Source organism: Populus alba, chromosome 2, assembly GCF_005239225.2.
Source record: "Populus alba chromosome 2, ASM523922v2, whole genome shotgun sequence".
Classification (NCBI taxonomy): Eukaryota; Viridiplantae; Streptophyta; class Magnoliopsida; order Malpighiales; family Salicaceae; genus Populus; species Populus alba.
This window is the reverse complement of record NC_133285.1, coordinates 2,705,859-2,727,641: the sequence shown is the minus strand read 5'-3', so window position 1 is coordinate 2,727,641 and position 21,783 is coordinate 2,705,859. Positions and strand designations below refer to the sequence as shown.

Sequence of the window (21,783 nt, the reverse complement as noted above, 5' to 3'; positions counted from 1 at the left end):
AAATACAATAAAAAAACATCTACCATAACATAAAAAATAATGATAGATTAAAGAATAATCCAATACATAATGATAGATTGGAAGCAATTGACACATAGAAGTATATTGAAAACTAGACATAAAATATAATTAATGTCATCTATCAACTCTTTATTTCTGTAATTATTCAGCCCTCTCATTAATCATATTGCCAAGAATACTGTTGATGATTCGCTAATAGGAATTGATTGAAGAAAAATTGTAGTTTTTATTTTTTAAATTTAATTTCAATTATGTGGCAAATGCCAAAAGGTTGACAATAACAATTGCTAAAAACCTAACCCCTCTACTATAAACGATTTTGTAAGGTTGATAAAAGTTAATTAAAAGGCTGATAATGCTGGGTTTGATCAAAATTCTTAATTTTGTTTTATTTTATTTGTAATAACTGAAACATTTCATATCAATTAAAAAATAGAGCAAAATAGAATAATTTTCATTTTATTTTAAATCTTGATTCATTTTGGATTTTTTGTATAAATTTTAACTTGTTCTAGATTTTCAAATCTTGGTTTAAACAACTATAATATCTTAAAAAACAAATTTTTTTTTTTGTGAACTTGAGAATTCTTTGATATCAAAGTTAGTATAGGTAAGAGATAAGGCTTTGTAAAGTTAAAAGTGAATGTGTGTATGTGTTTAGATGATAAAAAAAATATTAGGGTCAGACAAGAAAGAAAAAGGTGAAGTTAAGCATCATGCATTATCTTAGGGTTTAATGTTATTTATATACCCTTGAATCTACGTGGATGTGTTCATGGAAGGGCAAAACAATTAACATACTTGTAATTTATAGTTTTGGAGTAATTAAGGATAAATACTTAGCAACGACAAGAAATCATTAAATATTAAAGTTGATTTAATTATGGGTTATGTGACCAATTAATGACAAACATTGAATGTCTACTTACTTAGTGGTGAATGCACTGAGTTATCTATGGAAGTCTTTTCAAGGAATGCAAACCCCCGACCCATGATTATGGATCAAATAATGATATGATATGAGCTGACACCAATTTTCACGTTCTTTGATGACAACGAGGGAAGGATATCATTATAAAAGAGAGAACAAGCATGGAGGGATGAAGGAAAAACAAAAGATAGTTGGAGGATCAAAGTTAGATAAAACTAAGAACACAAAGACCTTTTAAAAAATCAGATATTCTCAATCATGATTCTCCCAGAGAATAAAGAACCAAAAACATCAACGTGTGAACCAAATTACAGAGCAGGTGGTGGAATCCTCACCGATCCACTATATTTCCAACTTACTCTAATTTGTATCTTCGATCATAGTACTAGCAATATCTTCTATAAGAAGTTCAACATTGTTTCTCAAGTTTGCCTTGTCTTGTAATTTGCAAACGACAGAGAGACTAAAGAAGGAAGATGAGTAGCAAGATTATCAGTGGAAAGAGATTTGAAGGGAGAGTGGTAATTGTGACTGCTTCAACGCAAGGCATTGGCTTATCCACAGCTGAAAGGTTTGGACTGGAAGGCGCTTCTGTTGTCATCTCTTCTCGCAAGCAGGTGCTCTTTCTGTTGCTTCAACATTTCCTTCCTTTTCTTTTTCTTTATCATATCATTTCTTGTTTTTCAGGGATCAAGATTGTTTTTTTCTTTCTGGGTTTGTTTTGGTTTCTGGTTGTTTTAGGCTTTCTTTGGTTTCTGCTGGTATTGGATTTGAGGAAGTATATAAACTTTGAACTAGACTCCACCTAAAATGGTTTAAAAAATCATGTTCTTTTTAAGAGCAGAAAGGATATGCCAAATCCTGCTCAGTTGAATGATGTATCGATACATAATTTGCTACTTCCAGATGCCATCCTTTCCCATCATTCATTCAAGTATCAAGTGGTTTTTGGTTCTTTTTTATCACACGATATTTGAAAATTTAAGCACTAAAGTTAGCTTTTTTAAGCTATTTCTAGCAGTAACTGATATGGGCCTTTTTCTTTGGATTACTTCCGGGATGAAATTTCTTTTGGTCTTTTGTTGAATTGATCCAGAAAAATGTAGATGAGGCGGTTGAGAAACTCAAAGCTAAAGGCATCAAGGTGGTGGGTGTTATCTGTCACGTGTCAAATGCGCAACAGAGGAAGAATCTCATAGAGACCACTGTACAGGTGAGAAAGTCAGCTTCGTTTCTTATAGTATGCAAGTGCGTCTTAATATGATGCTGCATATTGGACTATATATTGGTTAATTCTCGTGAATATTAGACTATTCCAACAACTGGTTAGTCTCTTCTTCTAGGATGACTGTGTTATATGAAAGAGGATGCTGCGTTTAATCTTTATTTGTTTGCTTCCAATAGAGAGTGATTTCTCTTAAAATGATCTATTACTACCCGGTTTTCGAGATGTCTAGCCATTTAGCTTGTTTGTTCTCTTTTCTGTGAACGTGATATGTTTCTGCCTATTTATCTGGTTTCTTTTTGCGAGCTCCTAAGAGTGTTTGTTTGCAATGAAAGAGCAGGTTTTTTGTTTGATTATTTAGTCATCTTGATTGATAGAAAGCTTCTGGTTCTGGTTTCAGAAATATGGAAAAATAGATGTTGTTGTCTCCAATGCTGCTGTCAGTCCATCTACAGACTCCACTTTGGAAACCCATGAATCTGTCCTTGATAAGCTGTGGGAAATTAACGTTAAAGCCGCTATCCTCCTACTGAAGGTAAGTTTTATTACACAGGTTTTCTTGTAGAAATCAAGATCCAAAATGTCATACCGGGCCACACTACTAGGAAATTCTGATTTTGGTTGTAGTGAAGATGGCTAACATCTTGGTTTTGCTCTGTGTTACCTGTGATATTCTGTTCATTGTTTACACCCCTAGAATTTCCTTGCTCACAGCATTGCAATACACGTCCACTAGTTTTAGTTCATAACTGATTTTGCTACAATTCTATGTGATATCCACTTGCAGGATGCGGCCCCTCACATGAAGAAGAGCTCTTCAGTTATTCTGATTTCCTCTGTTGGTGGCTACCATGTAAATGATTCCTTGGCGATGTATGGTGTCACAAAGACAGCCCTTTTTGGGCTTACCAAGGTATCCTCAAGTTGTGTTCTCCGTTCATATCTGTTTCATCAAGAACTTGACAAATCCAACTCACTGAAATATGATGATGAACTTGAAGTTATTACCCTTGTTTGAAATAACAGACCATGGCTCTTTTCCTAGCAGCCCGTCTCTTATTATAGATAAGCTGGAGCACGGGCGTGTTTCTTTTCTTGTGCTTATATGCATGTGTGCTTCTTGTTCCCTTTACCAGGTTTTTCTGCTTGGGTCAATGAACTCGTGAAAAAGAGAATCCAGTTCCTCTCTTTTAGTTTATGGACAATAAGTTGGACAAATGCACGTAACAACACCATGCTTTTGTTTCTAAATTTTGTGATACTTCGTAGGTGCTTGCAGCTGAGATGGCTCCTCACACTCGAGTGAACTGTATAGCTCCTGGGTTTGTACCAACACACTTCACTGGTTTCATTGCAGGCAATCAGGCTCTTGTAAGTTTACATTACTTTTGGTGTTGATGTGTTTCAATGATTTCAAAAAAAGAACAGCTGCTGACCTGTCTTGGATTCAATTGGATTCCTAATTACTGTAGAAAAAGTCCATTGAGGATAAGACCTTGCTGAACAGACTTGGGACCACAGACGACATGGCCTCTGCAGTCGCCTTTTTGGCTTCCGATGATGCTTCTTACATAACAGGAGAAACTCTGGTGGTAGCTGGAGGGATGCCGTCCAGACTGTAGCTCCCCTCCCTTAAAGTCTACCCAAATAAAAAGCATGCTATGATTTTTCATGGTACCAGCTGAAAACCATGCTGATGCTCTTTGTTCATTTCTTCATGGAAAATTGACATTGTTTCCTTGAGATTTCCTTGTCGGATAAGATTAGAGTGTGATATGCTTGTCGAACATAACAAAATGTAAAAGGAGGGAGCCATAACTTATCCCCTTCACTACATTATTTCCAATTCCATGGCAGGTTGTGAGGGAGTGATCATGCATGCTCCCACTTGACGTGTGGCCCGTTTGTCTTCGGCTTCAAGATTTTATTTCCTTTCATAACATTTAATTGCCACTTCATTACATTTATGTATACAAATGGAAGAAGAATGGGAAAAATGTTAAATATACTTTACATAAATTGTTGGTGGGATAAACTACTGGTGGTGGCTTTGAAACACTCAAAAGGGATAAAATACACGGTTTTATTTTAAAACAACAAGTTTATAAAATACAAGCAAAACACTTTTAATACACACTTTTTTTTTTCTTTTTAGTGTTTCTCTCTTCTTTTTCTCACACATAATAACATAAATTTAGCTGTATATTTATACACAAATTAAAAGTAAAAACATTTAAATTTCAAGTAGTGGTTGATAGTTGGTGGTTGCAGGTGATAGTTAATGTTTGCAGGTGATTAATTGAGTTTATCATAATAAATTTTCTCTTTAAACTCAATCAAGAAATATCATGACAAGCATAAACTTCAATCTGATAAATATTTCTCCCTTCAAATGATAGAAGAATGGGAAAAATGTTAAATATACTTTACATAAATCAGCCAAAATCAAAATGCTTGAGCACCATCACTGTTCATGAGTGGACAAAGAGCTGCAAATCAAAATGGATGGAAAGGGAAGATTTTCAGGGAAAAGATTTGAGGGTTTGTGAGTTGAGAGAGTTTCTCCTCCATTAGTGTAATTTCCTATTTTCTCTCTAAATAGTAAAAACCAGTGCTAAATCCGGGAAGGGAAATTAATTGAGTGGATTCCATTAAAGGATCTAATTGCTTAAAATAAAAATGACATGGGAATGGATTGGCTATAGTTAGATAGATGCTGCTTTTATCTTACTTTGTTTTTTTAGATCATCAAAATGAAAGTTTTTTATTTTTATATTTTGGCAAAGATAGAAAATGTAGATTTTATACTGTTTCTTCCATATCACTTACTGTATACTTATAACATGTTTCGTTGCTACATGGCGCCTTCATTATTTCATCTCTGCAACTTCTGTGCCATTTACATGCTCCTTAAAACCTGAAAAAGAAGGTACAGAGTGGTTTGGGGGTGCTTGATGATTGCCATGGTTGACACCCTTCAAATATTTTCCGGTGAAATCCAGTTCAAAAGAAAACTTACATCAAGATGAACAGCTAAATATCTACACAAGAACGGCATCAGCACTTTGATTATCATCACATGTCAAAACAAGGCCTTCAACATGGGCTGGAAGGAGGCATGGGAACCACTGACAACCTGTTGAGACGGCTCTTGTGGCGGAACGACCATCGGAAAATTATCATGTCGTCGAACAACATCCATCACGCTAACAGTGCTCCCTTCTTTGATATACCTGAGATCGACGCAAGCATTTCTCAGAAGTATGCAACTCAGAAAACTTACTACAACTGCCATGGAATCAAGAATTCAGTTTGCTGAACACTTTTCTTAAGCCATACCCTTCTCTGAGACGCATGATCCGGTCATCACTTGAGAGTTTGCGTTCAGCTAAGCAGCGTCAAAAGCTGGGAGAAATATCATTGCTCTCTTTTTTGTACACCCATTACTGTAGCTGGCTTGACAAATGGAGCAGCCTTGAACAATACACATGGAAAAAAAAGGCTTTTAATTTGTATTTGATTATTGTTCCTTTTATTTTACTTTTTACAATAATCATAAATTAATCTACGCAATATCTAGCTACATGTCATTTAACTTTGGAATGATCTCCAACACCGCAAATTTATTTGAAAACATGCAATTTGAAAAGAACGAAAAAAATTAAAGAATAATGAAAATAAAACTTATAAGAACTAAATTGAATAAAAATAAAATTTGATATCTTGTTACATACGGTGTCTTTCGTACAAATACTATAGAAACATGAACTCCATTATCTTTATTTAAATAAATAGAATTGAAAAGAAAATGTTATTTAGAGGTACTATTTATTGTTTTTTTATAGTTATTTTTTTTTTAATAAATTGAGCTAGGTTTTAAGAGCTTGTTTGGAAGTATGGTTGCAGTTATTTTTTAAATTGATTTTTATTCAAAAATATATTAAAATAATATATTTTTTATTTTTTAAAAATTATTTTTGATATCTACGTATCAAAATAATCTAAAAATACAAAAATAAAATTGAATAAAAACAAATAAAAAAATTATTTTAAAAAAAACATTTTTAAAACATAAAAATAATCAGGACCTAAATTTCTCGTGAATTAGCTTGATTTATTTTATATTTTATGTCTTTTCTTCAAACTCGCCCTGCAAGTCTAATTGCTTAATTTTGGCTTGTTGATGTATTTTAGTTCATTCTCCTATCTATTTTTCTAAATCACATTTTCATGCAAGTGAATATAAATACTCTCATTTAAAAACTCGGTCAAACTCCATTTAATTTATAGAGAAATATATAAATTTGAAAATAAAATGATATATATATATATATATATATTGTTATAATTCATTGTTTTTCCTTGGTTATTTGTTTAATGAATCATGATAGTTTATAGTTTTCACGTAAGAGGGTTTTTGTTAGTTTAGATAAAATATCTAACATAATGACAAGATTGAAGAAAAATCCAATACGAAAACGATGACTTGAAACAATTGACATGCATGAATGTATCATATTTCTGTACCCTTGAATCCATGTAGATGTGGACCTTGTGGTCATGCAAGTACAAAATAATTAACGTGTGTTCCCATAGTTCAACTTCAGGTTTTTATTTATTGTTAATAATTATAAGTTTGATTCTTTTTAAAATTATTAAAAATTTATATAATTATTAACTTTAAAACTTATGTATTTAGTTAATAAATACATAAGCTAATCCAAACACTTACATTAAAAAAAATAAAAAAATTCATGTGTGTATCAGATTATTTGAGAATAAAGATCTCTTAGCTATGTTAATTTTGAGCCATATATTGTTAATAACAAGCATCGAATGTCTACTTAGCCAATGGACCAAGTTTGATTAGGGTTGTGGTGATTAGGGTTGTGGTTGGGTCGCTAATCAACTCAAGCAGGTGGCAAATTTCGGACATGTATTTGGTCATTTAGCGTTTGATATTACAGTAATAATTATTTTTTCAAAGTTTTTTATCGTTTGGAAATACATTAAAATAATTTTAAAAAAAAAAAATTATTTTAACATTAGCACATCAAAATAATTTAAAAATATAAAAAATTAATTTTTTTTATAAAATACCATTTGGATAGCGTTTCCAAACACCAACAAAGATTTTAAGCCTATATTTATACTCACCCTAATGTTGTGTAAGGATTTATATGCCTTCTTCAAGGATCATAGACCCCATGCCATCATCATGGAATAAATAATTAAATGAAAAGAGTCAACACCAATCTTCATATTGTTGGATGGCAATGGGGAAAAGGATCTCGTTACAAAAGAGAGAACAAGCATAGAGGGATGAAAGTATAACGAAAGATAGTTGGAGGATCAAAGTAAGATAAAATTAAGAATACTTGAAAGATATTCTTAAGGGTAATGACTCGTGGACTCTGTTCCCAATGAATAAATAACTAAATAAGCATAAACATCATCGGTGTGATCAAATGACAGAACAGAAGGTGTCCTCCTCGTCCGTCAATCCATCCTCAACCTTTCATTTTATAAAGTGATCGAGGGTGGTCAAAATTTATTTATTTTTAAATTAATTCATTTTTTATGTTTTTTTAATTTAATATTTTTTTTTAACTTATCACTAATCTGTTTCATTAATCACAGTAGTAGCAATATTTCCTTTAAAAACCAACTTTGTTTTTGAAGCTTGTCTTGTCTTGTAATTTGCAAACGAGAGAGAGAGATCAGAGAAGGAAGGATGACTAGTAAGATTATCAGTGGAAAGAGATTTGAAGGGAAAGTGGTAATTGTGACCGCTTCAACTCAAGGAATTGGCTTTTCCATAGCTGAGAGGTTTGGATTGGAAGGTGCTTCTGTTGTTATCTCTTCTCGCAAGCAGGTGCTCTCTCTCTCTCTCTCTCTCTCTCTTTCCATATTCATTGCGTTTAGCATTTCCTTTCTTTTCTTTATCATATGATTTCTTGTTTTCAGGGATCAAGATTGAATTTTTTTTTTCTGGGTTTGTTTTGTTTTCTTGAATCTTGATTGCTTAGGCTTTTTATGGTTTCTGCTGGTATTGGACTTGAGGAAGTATATAGACTTTGGACTAGATTTCACCTAAAATGGTTTAGAAGATGTTGATTTTTTAAGAGCAGCAAGGATATGCCAAATCCTGTTCAGTTGAATGACCATAATTCATCACTTTGAATTGGATTTAGTTTTGTTTCCCAGTGCACACATCATGGTCTGTATTTTGTTGTTTGAAGTTTGAACTCATATGGGATGAGCTGAAAGTGATTCTATTAGTACTGCTAAATGGAGTGCTGCAAGAAAAAATTGCGAGGGCCAAAATATATTGATACTGGTAGAGAATCAATACTGTGATAGTGTTGTTTTCCAGAATTGGCTAAGCACGCAAGGGGATCAATTAAAGAATCGGCCTATAACAGAGAGAGGGAAAGAGAGAAACAAGAACATGTGTGAGAGAGAGGACTTGCATACTTTCAGTGATTGATTTCCCATATCTCTCGAGATAAGTTTTGTTAAAATTATATCGAAATACGAAATTCCTACAAGAAAACAATAGAATATCCTGCTAAGTGATAAAATCACAGCACCCTCTTCTCCCCAATAATGATGTATCGATACATAGTTTGCTACTTCCTGATGCCATCCTTTCCCATCTTTCATTCATGTATCACGTGACTTTTGGTTCTATTTGATCACAAGATATTTTGAAAATTGAAGTACTAAAGTTAGCTTTTTTATGCTGTTTTCTAGCCGTAACTGATATGGGCTTTTTCTTTGGATTTATTTTGATTACTTTCGGGATGGAATTTCTTTTGGTCTTTTGTTGAATTGATCCAGAAAAATGTAGATGAGGCAGTTGAGAAACTCAAAGCTAAAGGCATCAAAGTGTTGGGTGTTGTCTGTCACGTATCAAATGCACAACAGAGGAAGAATCTCATAGAGACTACTGTACAGGTGAGAAAGTCAGCTTCGTTTCTTATAGTATGCAAGTAACCAGGAAAGGGAATTGGTGTCTAATTAATTTGATGCTGCATGTTGGACTATTGGTTAATGCTCGTAAATGTTAGACTAGTCCAACAAAAGGCTGTGGTTAGTCTTCTTCATCCACCATGCTCATGTAGGATGACTGTAAGATGAAAGAGGATACTGCATTTAATCTTTATTTGTTTGCTTCCAATAGAGTGATTTCGAGATGTCTAGCCATTTAGCTTGTTTGTTCTCTTTTCTGTGCACATGATATGTTTCTTCTGCCTATTTATCTGGTTTCTTTTTGCGATCTCCTAAGAATGTTTGTTTGCAATGAAAGAGCAGGTTTTTTGTTTGATTATTTAGTCATCTTGATTGATAGAAAGCTTCTGGTTCTGGTTTCAGAAATATGGAAAGATAGACATTGTTGTATCCAATGCTGCTGTCAATCCATCTACAGATTCCATTTTGGAAACCCAGGAATCTGTCCTTGATAAGCTGTGGGAAATTAATGTTAAAGCAGCTATCCTCCTACTGAAGGTAATTTTTATTAACATAAGGTTTACATATAGAAATCAATACATGAAATGTCATCAAGAACAGATGTGTTTCCTGTGATATTCTGTTTGTTGTTTTCACCCCTAGAATTCCTGCTCTTGTTCCCATGGTCAGTCAGGTTTACTCATTAGTATCCATGTGTTGTCATTTTGTATCCTATTTGATATTCACTTGTTTTTTCAGGATGCGACCCCTCACATGAAGAAGGGTTCTTCAGTTATTCTGATTTCCTCTATTGGTGGCTACCATCCACATTCTTCCATGGCTATGTATGGTGTCACAAAGACAGCCCTTTTTGGGCTTACCAAGGTATCGTCCAGTTGTGTTCTCCTTCCATTTCTGTTTCATCAAGAACTTGACAAACCATTTCTGTTTCATCAACAACTTGACAAATTCAACTTACTGAAATATGATGATGAACTTGAAGTTATAAACAATAACAGACCGTGGCTTTTGTTTTTTAGCCTATCTCTTATTATAGATAAGCTGGATCATTTGCATGATTCTTTTCTTCTGCTTATATGCATGTATAATTCTTCCCTTTACCAATAAACTCGTGAAAAAGAGAATCCAATTCTTCTCTTATATTTTATGGACAAAAAATTTACATGGACAAACACGTGATTATTTTTTAGTCTTTCTTGATTGCATGCAAAAGCATCAGGCTTTTGTTTCTAATATTTTTCTGCTTAATACTTTCTTGATACTTTGTAGGTGCTTGCAGCTGAGATGGCTCCTCACACTCGAGTGAACTGTATAGCTCCCGGGTTTGTACCAACACACTTTGCTGATTTCATTACAGGCAATCAGACCATTGTAAGTTTACATTTTTGGCTTTGAGTTGTTTCAATAATTTCAAAAAAAGAGCAGCCGCTGACCTGTCTTGGACTCAATTGGATTCCAAAATATTGTAGAGGAAGACGATTGAGGATCAGACCTTGCTTCAAAGGCTTGGCAGCACAGACGACATGGCCTCAGCAGTCGCCTTTTTGGCTTCCGATGATGCGTCTTACATAACAGGAGAAACTTTGGTGGTAGCTGGAGGGATGCCGTCCAGACTTTAGTTTCCCTCTCTTGAAGTTTACCTGAATAAAAAACAGAACCCGCGTCAATAAATTCATGAAAGGAAAATTTACGTTGACACTCTTTGTTTATTTCCTTTTGGCAAATTGACATTGTTTCATTGAGATCTCCTTGTCGGATGAGATTGACTTGTGATATGCTACTTGTTGAATATAAAAGTGGAACAGAATGTACAAGGAGGAAGCCACAATGTATTCCCTTCATCAGATAATTTCCATGGCAGAATGTTAAGGAGTCATGTATGCTCCCACCTGACTTGCGGCTGGAACCTTTTGGTTTTCTGCTTCAAGTTTTGATGGGAGTTTGCCTTCCTTTTCGTAAAGATTATTTGTCCTTCGATCCAACTTCTCCCAATTTGATTATATGCCGGTGGTTATGTGTGAAAATCATGCTGAAGTCTTGAAAAAGAGTTTGATATGAGACGGATCCATATATATATATATATATATATATATATATATATATATATATATATATATATATATATTGACGCAAGGAAAACATTTGATTGCCATAATGCAAGTGTCCTGAATCCTGATTCATTACAGAATGGGTTATTAAACCCATTTGACAGGTTGAGTGGTGATTCGTTGATGGAGTGGGATTCAAAATAAACAAGGTAATAGTCGACCTGACAAAGTAATCCCTGATCAACTTAGTTAAAACTAGTTTGGCTCTTGAACAAAAAAATTTGAATAACCTGCCCACCCTGTAAATCAAGCCTTCAATCGAGTCGTGTTATTTATCTAACTAGTTTATTGAATTTAATAACTTTCACGATATTAAATAAACATGTATTAAAAAAAATTAAAAGAGATAATATTTTTATTATTGTATATCTCATAAAATATTATTTATTATAATAATATTTTATTTTTTTAAGTTTTTTTTTTTAATTTATCGACTTTTTGTTTATTGATTTATTTTTTATATGATTATTATAATCTCCTTACTCGAGTTGCGAGCTTAGGGAGTTGGCCTGGTTGGCTTGAATATTTTTCATTATGTATTTGGTTTTTTTTTCTTTCAATATTAAATTAATTAGAAATTAAGTTTCATAATTTGTTTTTGGTTTGTTTTGTATGAAGTTATCTTGATCTCATGATTTAGGTTATGAGTTTTACAAGTTTACCCGAGTTATTTTATTGTCTTTTTTAAAATTAATTTTTTTTTTCAGTTTCATCCTCAATAATTGATGGATAATAAATTAAGCTTTGTATTTTATTTTAATTTATTTTCTATGAGATTATTTTAATCTCATAACTTGGGTTGCACATAGGCTTAGAAGGTTTACTCAGGTCATTTTTTAAATTTGTTTTCTATGAAGTTATCCTGATTTCATGACCAGGTTTATGGGTTTGGTCATTTAACTAGGGTTGGTTTGCGAGTTATTTTTTTGTTTTTTTTTTCAATTTTATCCTTCAACATTGAAAATTAAACTTTAAATTTGTTTCAATTTACTTTTTATGTTATAACAATCTTATAATCCAGATTAAATATTTGAGAAGGTAATTTAGATCAATCCAATATGTTATTATTTTAATAATTATTTTTAAAAAATATTATTTTGAATTTTTTTAATTAGTCAATATTTTTATTAATAATCTAAGTTATTATTAATCTAAGTTATCTTTAGATTAGCAAGTGAACTCGTTTCGTCAAGCCAATTTTTTTTTTTTTTTTTTTTTGCTATTAAAAAAGCATAGATTTGCATTGGACGTGCCAAAAATATAGTAAAAACCATAGAAGAACGAAAAAAAGAAGATTAAATACTAGGGTAATTATCCCTTGAATTTACTAATATATATGCCTCCTACAGAGCACAACAGCAGAATATTAACGTACGTAGACGCCATGTTCACAATCCAAGGCCCTAGTGGGCTCCTTCAGACCGAAGAGAAAACAAGCAATCCAAATACAACACACCTAAACCTCTAAACTTCTAAATGGAACCTAAATACAATTACAGCACATTTGCTAGATTTTAGTTCAGGCGAACGCGACAATTTCCGTACCCCTTAGGGGGATTTATGTACACAAATCAGCCAAAATCATAATTCTTTAGCACTGTCACTAGAATATGTTTCGTTGCTCCATGGCGCCTTCATTCTTCCATCTTTGCATCTTCTGTGCCGTTTACATGCTCCTTAAAACCTGAAAAGAAGGTACCAAGTAGTTTCGGGGTGCTTGATGATTGCCCTGGTCGGCACCCTTCAAATATTTACTTGTGGAATCCAGTTTAAAAGAAAACTTAGATTATGATGAACAGCTAAGTATCTACACAGGAACCACATCAGCATTTTGATTATCATCACATGTCAAAACAAGGCCTTCAACATAGGATGGAAGGAGGCATCGGAACCACTGACAACCTGTTGAGACAGGCTCTTGTGGCGGAACGATCATCAGCACATTATCATGTCGTCGAACAACACCCATTACGCTAATAGTGCTCCCTTCTTTGATATACCTGAGATGCAAACATTTCTTAGAAGCATTCAACCCAAAACACTTACTACAACTGCCATGGAATCAAGGAATCAGTTTGCTGAACACTTTTCTTAAGCCATACCCTTCTTTGAGTCGCATGATCTGGTCATCGCTTGAGAGGTTGCGATCAGCTAACCAGCGTAAAAAGCTGGGAGACATATCTTTGTTCTCCTTTTTTACATCCACCACTGTAGCTGGCTTGACAAATGGAGCAACCTTAGCTCCATAGCCAGCCTTTACTAGTGCTCTTAGCCCACTTTGGAAATCTGATACGTAAAAATCAGCGACAAACTTCTGTTCACCAGAAGCAAAGCATCACCACAATGCTGGAGGCTTTTTTTGAAAAGAAAAACAGAACTTTGGAAAACAAGAACTGAAATGTTGCAACATGCAGAATTAGCTACTATAAATGGCGGACACGCAATTACACCACAGTTGCAATATTAGATGCCAAAGACTGTCTTCCCAGTTTTCAGTTATCATAGGGAGTCAGATTATGTTGTCATTAATGACACATAAACTAGAACTATCTTCATTTTCTGGTTCATTAAATAGCTACGTACTGAATCATATAAAGAACTCACGTTGCCTATTGGCTTATCGTCATGAATGTGTTAACAACTTAAAGCATTCAGTAAACATGAAGTGCTGGTCAACTTATTGGTTTCCGATATCATATAAACTTGCCCTAAAACCTGATATGTTTTCCCCTAGTCAGTAACTTACATTTTCTCGGTCAGCTCAACATCTCGGTATAAAAAACATAATTTAGGTGTCAGGTGCTTTGTTTATTGCTCAAACATTTGTTGGCATTCGAGTAAATTGAACTCATCATGCTTTCATTAATGAAAACCTAAGTGCCATGAGCTGAAGCTGAATCATCATTTCCTAAACCGTTTTCCACATCAATATTTGGACAGATCAACATGAGAGCTCAGCAAACTAACCTCTGAATGTCTCAAACCCCATGAGAAAAAACAGTGCTTTGCATGGGCAGACTTTCCACCCAACCCTCTATATTCGTACAACTCTGATGAAACATATACACATCTGGATACCCTCTGGTAAGATGACTCCAAAGGTATACTGCCACAGGTGACAACCTACATAAAAAGATAAATCAGACATTATTTGTGACATTATACTGCAAGATATAATACAAATTTGTTGCAATTGCAAAAGGAGCTAGCTTAAACAAGGTCCAAAAACTTAATTAATGATGAGTTCCATATGAGAATGAGCATTCAAAGTTTCAAATAACCACAATGGTGGAGATCCATATCTTATGAGCCCATGTTGCCTCTAGCCCTTCATTCTGTCGAACTTTCTTAACAACCCTTTTCATCTTTTAATTTTGCCCCCTTAAATTTTACTGCATCACTGAAATGAGGAATGTAGACTTTTCAGGACGTGATACTCTACAAAAAAATGGCAGCGACAGACTCAGGCTGACTGGTTTTCATAGCAACAAATGATTTCAGCACCACCTTCAACCTATTAAATCAATGATGCTGTTCACCATAACAAATGTCTACGGTGCGCGCGAAATGACATGGACTTACTTCCACTTTCCATGTTGAAACGAAGTCACCAAGAATACCTTTAGTGTTCAAGACAATGATAGGAATGATAGACAAGGCATCCATTTGGTCATCTTCACATGGCTTAGTTCTTATAACTAAAAAAGGAAGTTATTCAATCAAGCCTCATATTTGTATAGAAAGAGCTGGACCACCCATGCCTATTATTAAGAAAACACCCTTCTAACTTCAACTCGGTAGATCTTTGACATATTTAACAAATTAGTTGTCAGCCATCTTGATCCCCTACTCCAAAAAGTTACAGAATTTCATAAAAAAAGCAAGCATTGCTGTCATTACTCTTTAGAAATTTTCTTCCAGGTAACAACTTTTTTCCATGAGACTTGCCACAGGAATTGTTTCTACAACACAGAACTCATTGGCATTCTTCCTCGTAATATTTTTCCATATAAACCAATTGATTTGAACATATACTCCAAAGACAATTTAGGGGAAGAATCAACTGCTCTTCTAGAGAAAGAATAAGAACCTCACAATAATTCTTCCAGCAGATTTGAAAGTCATTCCACATTTTCCTATCCTTTAACCCTGAGAGAAGCAAATTATGATTCCCTCCAAATTCCAACTTTGCACATGCAACAATAAAAATCAACCATGACAGCTGCACTTCCTTAACTTTTGTTGTCATGTGAATTCTAAACCGACAAATTTGCCTCCACCAAAAATGTAAATTCCTAAAGTGGCATAAAAAAATATAATCACTTCGCAATAATTCATCAAGCAAATTGATGACAGCTTTCAGAATTACCTACTTTAACCCCTGAGAAGTAGATTATGGTCCACTCACCGCCTCAACATACAAGAAAGTAAAAGCTCATAACAGCTTTGCTGGCTCAACTCCACCCCATCAAGTAGATCAAATTTCCTCTTTTATGAAAACACCCACAATAAATAACTTTCAGAAAAGAATCCTGGATAAAGCATCCAGGCAAACAACGATCCTATACCACCCAAATAATATGCAAGTTTGCGTCTACATCCAAAAGGATATGTCCTTTGGTGGACTAAATACACAAGCCTCCTCCAACCAAAAAAAGTCCCCCCTTTCTACAAGCCAAAGGAACCACTTTGACACCACCGAAATAACCCTTGATGGATGAAGATTCGTGTCCATAGGTCAAAATGGCTTTTCATCCAAAATCTATTCCATAAATCTCTCCGTTAGGTAGTTTTCAATTTTCTTCCCCTTGCTGCCTTTCTTCATCAAGCAACCATTGAAAGTGAAATTCAATAATGACAAATTCCATACCCATCTTATAAGTTAAGAGCAAGCCACGAAAGTAGACCTGCATAATGTCAGAAATGACCAGAAGATAATAAAACAATAACGGCAGGCACACTAGTTTAACATTCTTTGGAATTTGATTAATGGATGGTTGGATACTCTTACCATAATTAGCACTAATCTAATCACAAATAAGACAGAGAAACACATAAAAAATAATAGTAGTGAAGAGAAAGAAATTGAAATTACCCCAGTAACCTTGACATACTGTCCATCGATTGCACCTCTAAGCGCAGTATCAGGGTACCTCCTCACAAACCCTAACAACCCTCTCCTTCCCCATGCACAATTCCAAATCAACCCCACAAATAAAGGCACCAAAACAGCCCCAACAGCCACCAAGATCACAGCTTTTTTAACTGCAACCATCAAAAAAGCACCAACAAGCAACCCCATCAAAACCACCACCATCACCACCCACACCACTGGCCTTGAAACCCTTAGCCCCACCTTCACATCATCAGCCAAGCTCGTCACTGCTGACCCGTAAAGTGCCTTGCTTGATCCGGATCCTGTACCAGAACCGACAGCACTGCTGTCAAGCTGACCCGATCTCTTTTGTGAGCCTGAGCCCAGGGGGCCGGAACCAAGTGGTCCGGAACCAAGTGAGCCAGAAGTGAAAAGCCCTGTCGGCAGGACGACGTTCAGGGGACCTGAAGAATTTCTCATGGGACCTGAAGAAGAGTTCCTCATGGATCCGCTTGAAGAAGTAGAAGCACGTGAAGGTGGTTGCTTTGGAGGGTCAGCCGCCGCCGGGATGTCAAACATTTTCCCCAACTCACCGGATTTCTTAATGTCACCGCCTGTATAAGGAACCGCGCGTGATGCCATGGTGGGTTGTTTCTCTTTTTGTTGCTGTCCAAGTCGACCGGACACCACCAACCCGCTTTTGAGCTGGTGAGACTGAATTCGGGTACCCATTTTCTCAAAGCTTGAAAATTTACAGCGTTTTTGGAAGACACGGTGCTGTGATCAGTTGCTTGGTGGTGGTGGTGGTGATGGTGGAGAGGGAGTGAGAACGTGGGTAGTGAAGGGGGAAATGACAAGAAAGGGCTTGGAGAAATGTGATAATGATGTGTCTTGAAAATGGAACTGAAACTTTTTGTGTGTGTGTTGTTGAGGTTTTAATTAGGTATGGGCAATATAAGCATGGCATGGCATGGCATGGACTATGAGGGTTATTTTCTCCTTGTGGCTTATGTCTAGGAGTGTCTTGATTATGATATCATTAGCTTCTTCTTCTTTTTTTTATAAAAATATTTTATAACAATATTTTTTATTTTTCTTTTTACATCTGTATAATCTAAAAATATAATTTTAAATAAAAAAAATAAATTTTAGCCGGCTTTTGTTCAGGTCATACTCCCAAACAAAAGCTTAAAGAGTTTTTCATGTCAAAAATACATTAAAATAATTTTTTTTATTTTTTAAAAAAATTATTTTTAAGATTAGAGTATCAAAATGATTAAAAGAATATAAAAAAATTTTAATTTTTAATAAAAATAATTTTGAATGTTTTGGAAATGCAGGTTAGCCCGCGTTTCCAAATGCTTAAAAATATTTTTTTATCATAGTTTAATGTGTTTTTGAAAATAACTTTTATTTCAAAATATATTAAAATGAGTTTTTTATATATTTTTTTATTATTAACATCAGAACATCAAAATCATTAAAAAAACACTAAAAATTAATTTGATAATTTTTTAAATTAAAAATACTCTTATAAATCACCTCAAAAGAAAAGCAGAAATTGCGTCGAACACCCTTTTTATTATAGTATAGTATGGTTAGAGATATTTTTAGACTGATCAAAATTTCAAAAATTATTTGGTTTTTATTGTTTAAACCTGTTTTTCATCTTAAATTATGGTAAAAATTTAAGTTTCAGAAAAATCATAATTTTTAATTTTTCTGAAATATATTTTTTCAAATAGGAAAAACACTTTTCTTCAAGAGAAAGATAAGGGGAAGCTTATTCGTGATACTTGTTTTGATAACTGATTTTAAGAAAGTAAGAAAAAAGACTAGATTATTAAATTTCCGAGTTAACTCATTGATTATCGAATGAATTTAAAATAATTATTTTTATTAAAATGCTGTAGTTTCATTTTTTAAAATAAAAATAAAAATCATTGATGTTAGTTCGGCCGAGTTGGAGAGAGTGGAGGTGGGGGAGCACTGCTCCTTATCATCTGTCAGTGTCTAGCTGCTTGCAAATGGTTCTACGGTGTAGATCTGCTTGCCAGAGGACCTTGTACATTTTGTATCGTTGCTATGTGCAATTTGATTAGACATATTGAACGGTCAGGATAATTCCAATCATAATCAGACTAGCCAAAATAAATTAAATTTGGATGGTAGAGAGTGACCAATATAACCTTCATAAATATTGAGTAATCGTAGTCCACTAGTAGATCTACCGTCATAGTATAAGTACACAGTTTGATATCTTATTTGAAAAAAAAAAAAAAAAACCCTAGTTACTGAATTGTTGGATTAATTTATGAATAATCGAGTAGGGATGCGTATAAAAAGGAGTCATCAAAAAACCAAGAAAAAAATCCAAGAAAAAAACCTAGAAAAATTAATCTATAAAACTTAAAATTTTTTTAGTTCAGCTCAATTTAATTTTAATATAAAAAAATTAAAACCAACTAAACCAAAATAAATCAAATCAGTATAATTTTAAACCCTTAAACATTGCGAATGCCAACAAAATGTTTCATGCACATAACAAAGAAACAAACAAAAAAAACCCAAAAAACACTGTAATTTCATTGTAAAAATAAAACCTAAAAATAGTTTTGAAAAGCTTAGTCCATAATAAAAAAATTCAAAAAACTAATTAAATTGATATAAATCTAACTGGTTTTTAAAGAAAAAACCACAAACCAAATCAAATCATTCAGTTTGAAACTGATTAGTTGATTCAGTTCATGGTTTAAAAAATACAAATTTTAATTTAAGCTGATTTTTTATTCAAAAATCAAATTGAACCAAAATTATTCATCATTATTATTAAATTGATCTTAATATTAGTTTTGTTTGGGAACAATGTTTTTTAGTTTTATTTAAAAAAAAATTAAGTTTTTCTTGGCCAATCAATCAATTAAATTATAGATTTAATCAAGTCAATATCAAAAATAAATTCAAATTCAAATTTGACTATGATTAGTCTTTTAATTGCAAGTTTGGTCAATCAATCCATTAGACTGGATATAATATTTATGTCCAGAGTCCACATCAATTCACATCTTTATATATATATATATATATATATATATATATAAAAGGAAGAAAATCATAAATCTGTTGGGAAACAATAAGATATATGGAGATGAAAGGCAGTTAAAAACAAGAAGATGGCCGCGCTCCCACGAGCAAGATGAAGTGGTTTGAGGGCATTTTTGGAAAGTTCCTATCCAAGCTAGTCGGTGGTGATGGAGATGGCAGCTCCAGTGGTTTCCAAAGTTGGTGTCATCGGTCGAATATATCCTTGTTCTGGAAACAGTTAAAAGATTCATTCTGCTGAGAGGATCCGAGGTTCAAGATAACAGCTTCTCACCAGATAATAATTGAGGAAGTTAATTGGAATAAATTAAAATAATGTTGTTCTAATTTAAAAAAATTAATATAATGCTGTTTTAAAATTCTTTATCTAGATAATAACTTGATTGACTAAATCATAAATTAATATATCCAGTGAATTCAATCAATTTTAATTAATTTATTTATATTAAAAACAAGCCAGGTTTAATAAATACAATAATACAAAATGATTTAGCCCGTTTTGCTTAGAAAAGGAACAACAAGGCTTTGCTTGATTAATCCTAATAATTACAAGTGCAACTTAGTGGGTGGATTATTGATTTTGTGGTGAATTTTTTTCCTCATGATATTATAATATATGTTGTTTTATGCAATTGGAGTGTGTTTTTATAAAATATAATGAATTTTTTTCTTTAAATTTTTTTTTGTATTTTTAAATTATTTTAATGTGTTAATGTCAAAAATAAATTTTCAAATTAAATAAATAAAATATATTATTTTTGAGAAAAAGAATTTAAAAATTAAAATTAAAATTTGAATAAGTAAATCTTAAAAATTCGTCTATCTTCCACTCGGTAAATATAGAAGAAGCAAGATTTTTGAGTTGATAATTTAGTTTTATAATAATAATAATAATGTAAACGTGTTTCTTATATAGCAAAGATCCTCTAAAGGTGGAAATGATTGGGGTTAGGTTCCATGGACCAAGGAAGAAGTAGTTAGGGTTGGACGCGACCTTGATGTGTACTAGCATAACTTGGGCTGCCTGTGGTTGTAACAACATGGACTGTCAACCACATGATATCCTCATAAGTATATATTTTTTTTAGTTAATTTTTTTTATTTATTTTGTATTATTATACTTTTATCAATTTCATTTTTTCCTATTTAAAGTGAATATATATATATATATATATAATTAATTCATGTTATATTTAATGTTTGTCTCTTTATTATCTTAATTGGGATAACATGTAATATGATTAAATGATAATATGCTCTATATAAGATAACTTAGTTATCTAAAATTTAAGGATCGCTTACATAACCATTATATGAGTTTTTTATAGATATAAATGATCTCTCCATATAAAATTTTTACACATGTCAGTTCAGTGTACATATCTTATGACAAACACCTATATATTAATCTAGATATCTCTTATAATTCAACTTATGAGAGCAATTTATTCATTTCATAAATGAAAGAACATAATATGTACTAATCTCTTCATATGAAATTTTTACGCAGGTCAGTTCAGTGTACATATCTTATAACAAGCACCTACATATTAATCCAGATATCTCTTATAGTTTAACTTATGAGAGCAATTTATTCATTTCATAAATGAAAGAACATAATATGTACTAATCTTTATGACTCTAATAAATATATAATATCTAATAAATATATAATATTTAAGAGAGTATCGACCAAGAACATTTTAGGAACAATGTTTTGATGCAATATAAATCTCATAATTATAATAACTTTTATAATTTTCTCTGTAAAACTTTTTTTTTCCATGGACTTTATCTTTATTCTATATTCATAAATCAAATATTAGATTCATTAATTCAATATTATATGAATATTAAAGATAAATTAAGCCTCTATTAATAATAAATATATATGTACATTAATATAATAACACTATGTGTAACCAACCGATTAGTTATAGAGTATATTAAACTATCATTAAAACCCAACGATTCTTATCAGTTAAGTGTATTGTTGAATAACAATGATTGGAAGAGTTCACAAAATAAGACATGCTTATATAAGAGAGGATGAATAGGTTCCTTATTTGGAGAGAGATGCCAAAAACCAAGGATGTTATTTTCTTTCGCCTTAGTTGTTGTTATTAGAAATCCTAATAATGAGACTCATGATGGAGAGGCACACACAAATGTGTTATATTAGAGATCCACAATGTTGTGCTACGGATCCATGATATAAAGATTCTCACAAAGATTTAGGAATTCCATGATGGGATGACATACACATAAAAAAATATTTGTGGTGGAAGATAATTTCTGACTGAGGTCTAAACTCAAGAATAAGTCC

At 32.9% G+C, this 21,783-nt stretch overlaps 3 protein-coding genes and 1 long non-coding RNA gene across 4 annotated transcripts; 2 read left to right on the top strand and 2 right to left on the bottom strand.

The window, feature by feature from the left end:
- Positions 1 to 1,251: 1,251 nt before the first annotated feature.
- LOC118049384 (tropinone reductase-like 3) lies at positions 1,252 to 4,023 on the top strand. Its single transcript, XM_035059374.2, has 6 exons — positions 1,252 to 1,569; positions 2,049 to 2,165; positions 2,578 to 2,712; positions 2,965 to 3,090; positions 3,447 to 3,548; positions 3,650 to 4,023. The coding sequence occupies exons 1-6, from the start codon at positions 1,429 to 1,431 to the stop codon at positions 3,797 to 3,799; spliced, it is 771 nt and encodes a 256-aa protein (XP_034915265.1). The 5' UTR covers positions 1,252 to 1,428; the 3' UTR covers positions 3,800 to 4,023.
- Positions 4,024 to 4,344: 321 nt separating this feature from the next.
- On the bottom strand, positions 4,345 to 5,788 carry LOC118049383 (uncharacterized). The gene is made up of 3 exons (XR_004687676.2): positions 5,517 to 5,788; positions 5,197 to 5,410; positions 4,345 to 5,094 (listed from the first exon to the last, which is right to left on the bottom strand). It is a non-coding gene; the product is annotated as an uncharacterized lncRNA (long non-coding RNA).
- Positions 5,789 to 7,661: 1,873 nt separating this feature from the next.
- On the top strand, positions 7,662 to 11,112 carry LOC118049382 (tropinone reductase-like 3). The gene is made up of 6 exons (XM_035059373.2): positions 7,662 to 8,052; positions 9,021 to 9,137; positions 9,555 to 9,689; positions 9,891 to 10,016; positions 10,422 to 10,523; positions 10,622 to 11,112. Exons 1-6 carry the CDS (start codon positions 7,912 to 7,914, stop codon positions 10,769 to 10,771), a joined length of 771 nt encoding a protein of 256 aa, XP_034915264.1. The 5' UTR covers positions 7,662 to 7,911; the 3' UTR covers positions 10,772 to 11,112.
- Positions 11,113 to 12,550: 1,438 nt separating this feature from the next.
- LOC118049277 (uncharacterized membrane protein At1g16860) lies at positions 12,551 to 17,311 on the bottom strand. Its single transcript, XM_035059223.2, has 4 exons — positions 16,356 to 17,311; positions 14,228 to 14,383; positions 13,363 to 13,574; positions 12,551 to 13,260 (listed from the first exon to the last, which is right to left on the bottom strand). The coding sequence occupies exons 1-4, from the start codon at positions 17,085 to 17,087 to the stop codon at positions 13,068 to 13,070; spliced, it is 1,293 nt and encodes a 430-aa protein (XP_034915114.1). The 5' UTR covers positions 17,088 to 17,311; the 3' UTR covers positions 12,551 to 13,067.
- Between the last annotated feature and the right edge of the window lie 4,472 nt (positions 17,312 to 21,783).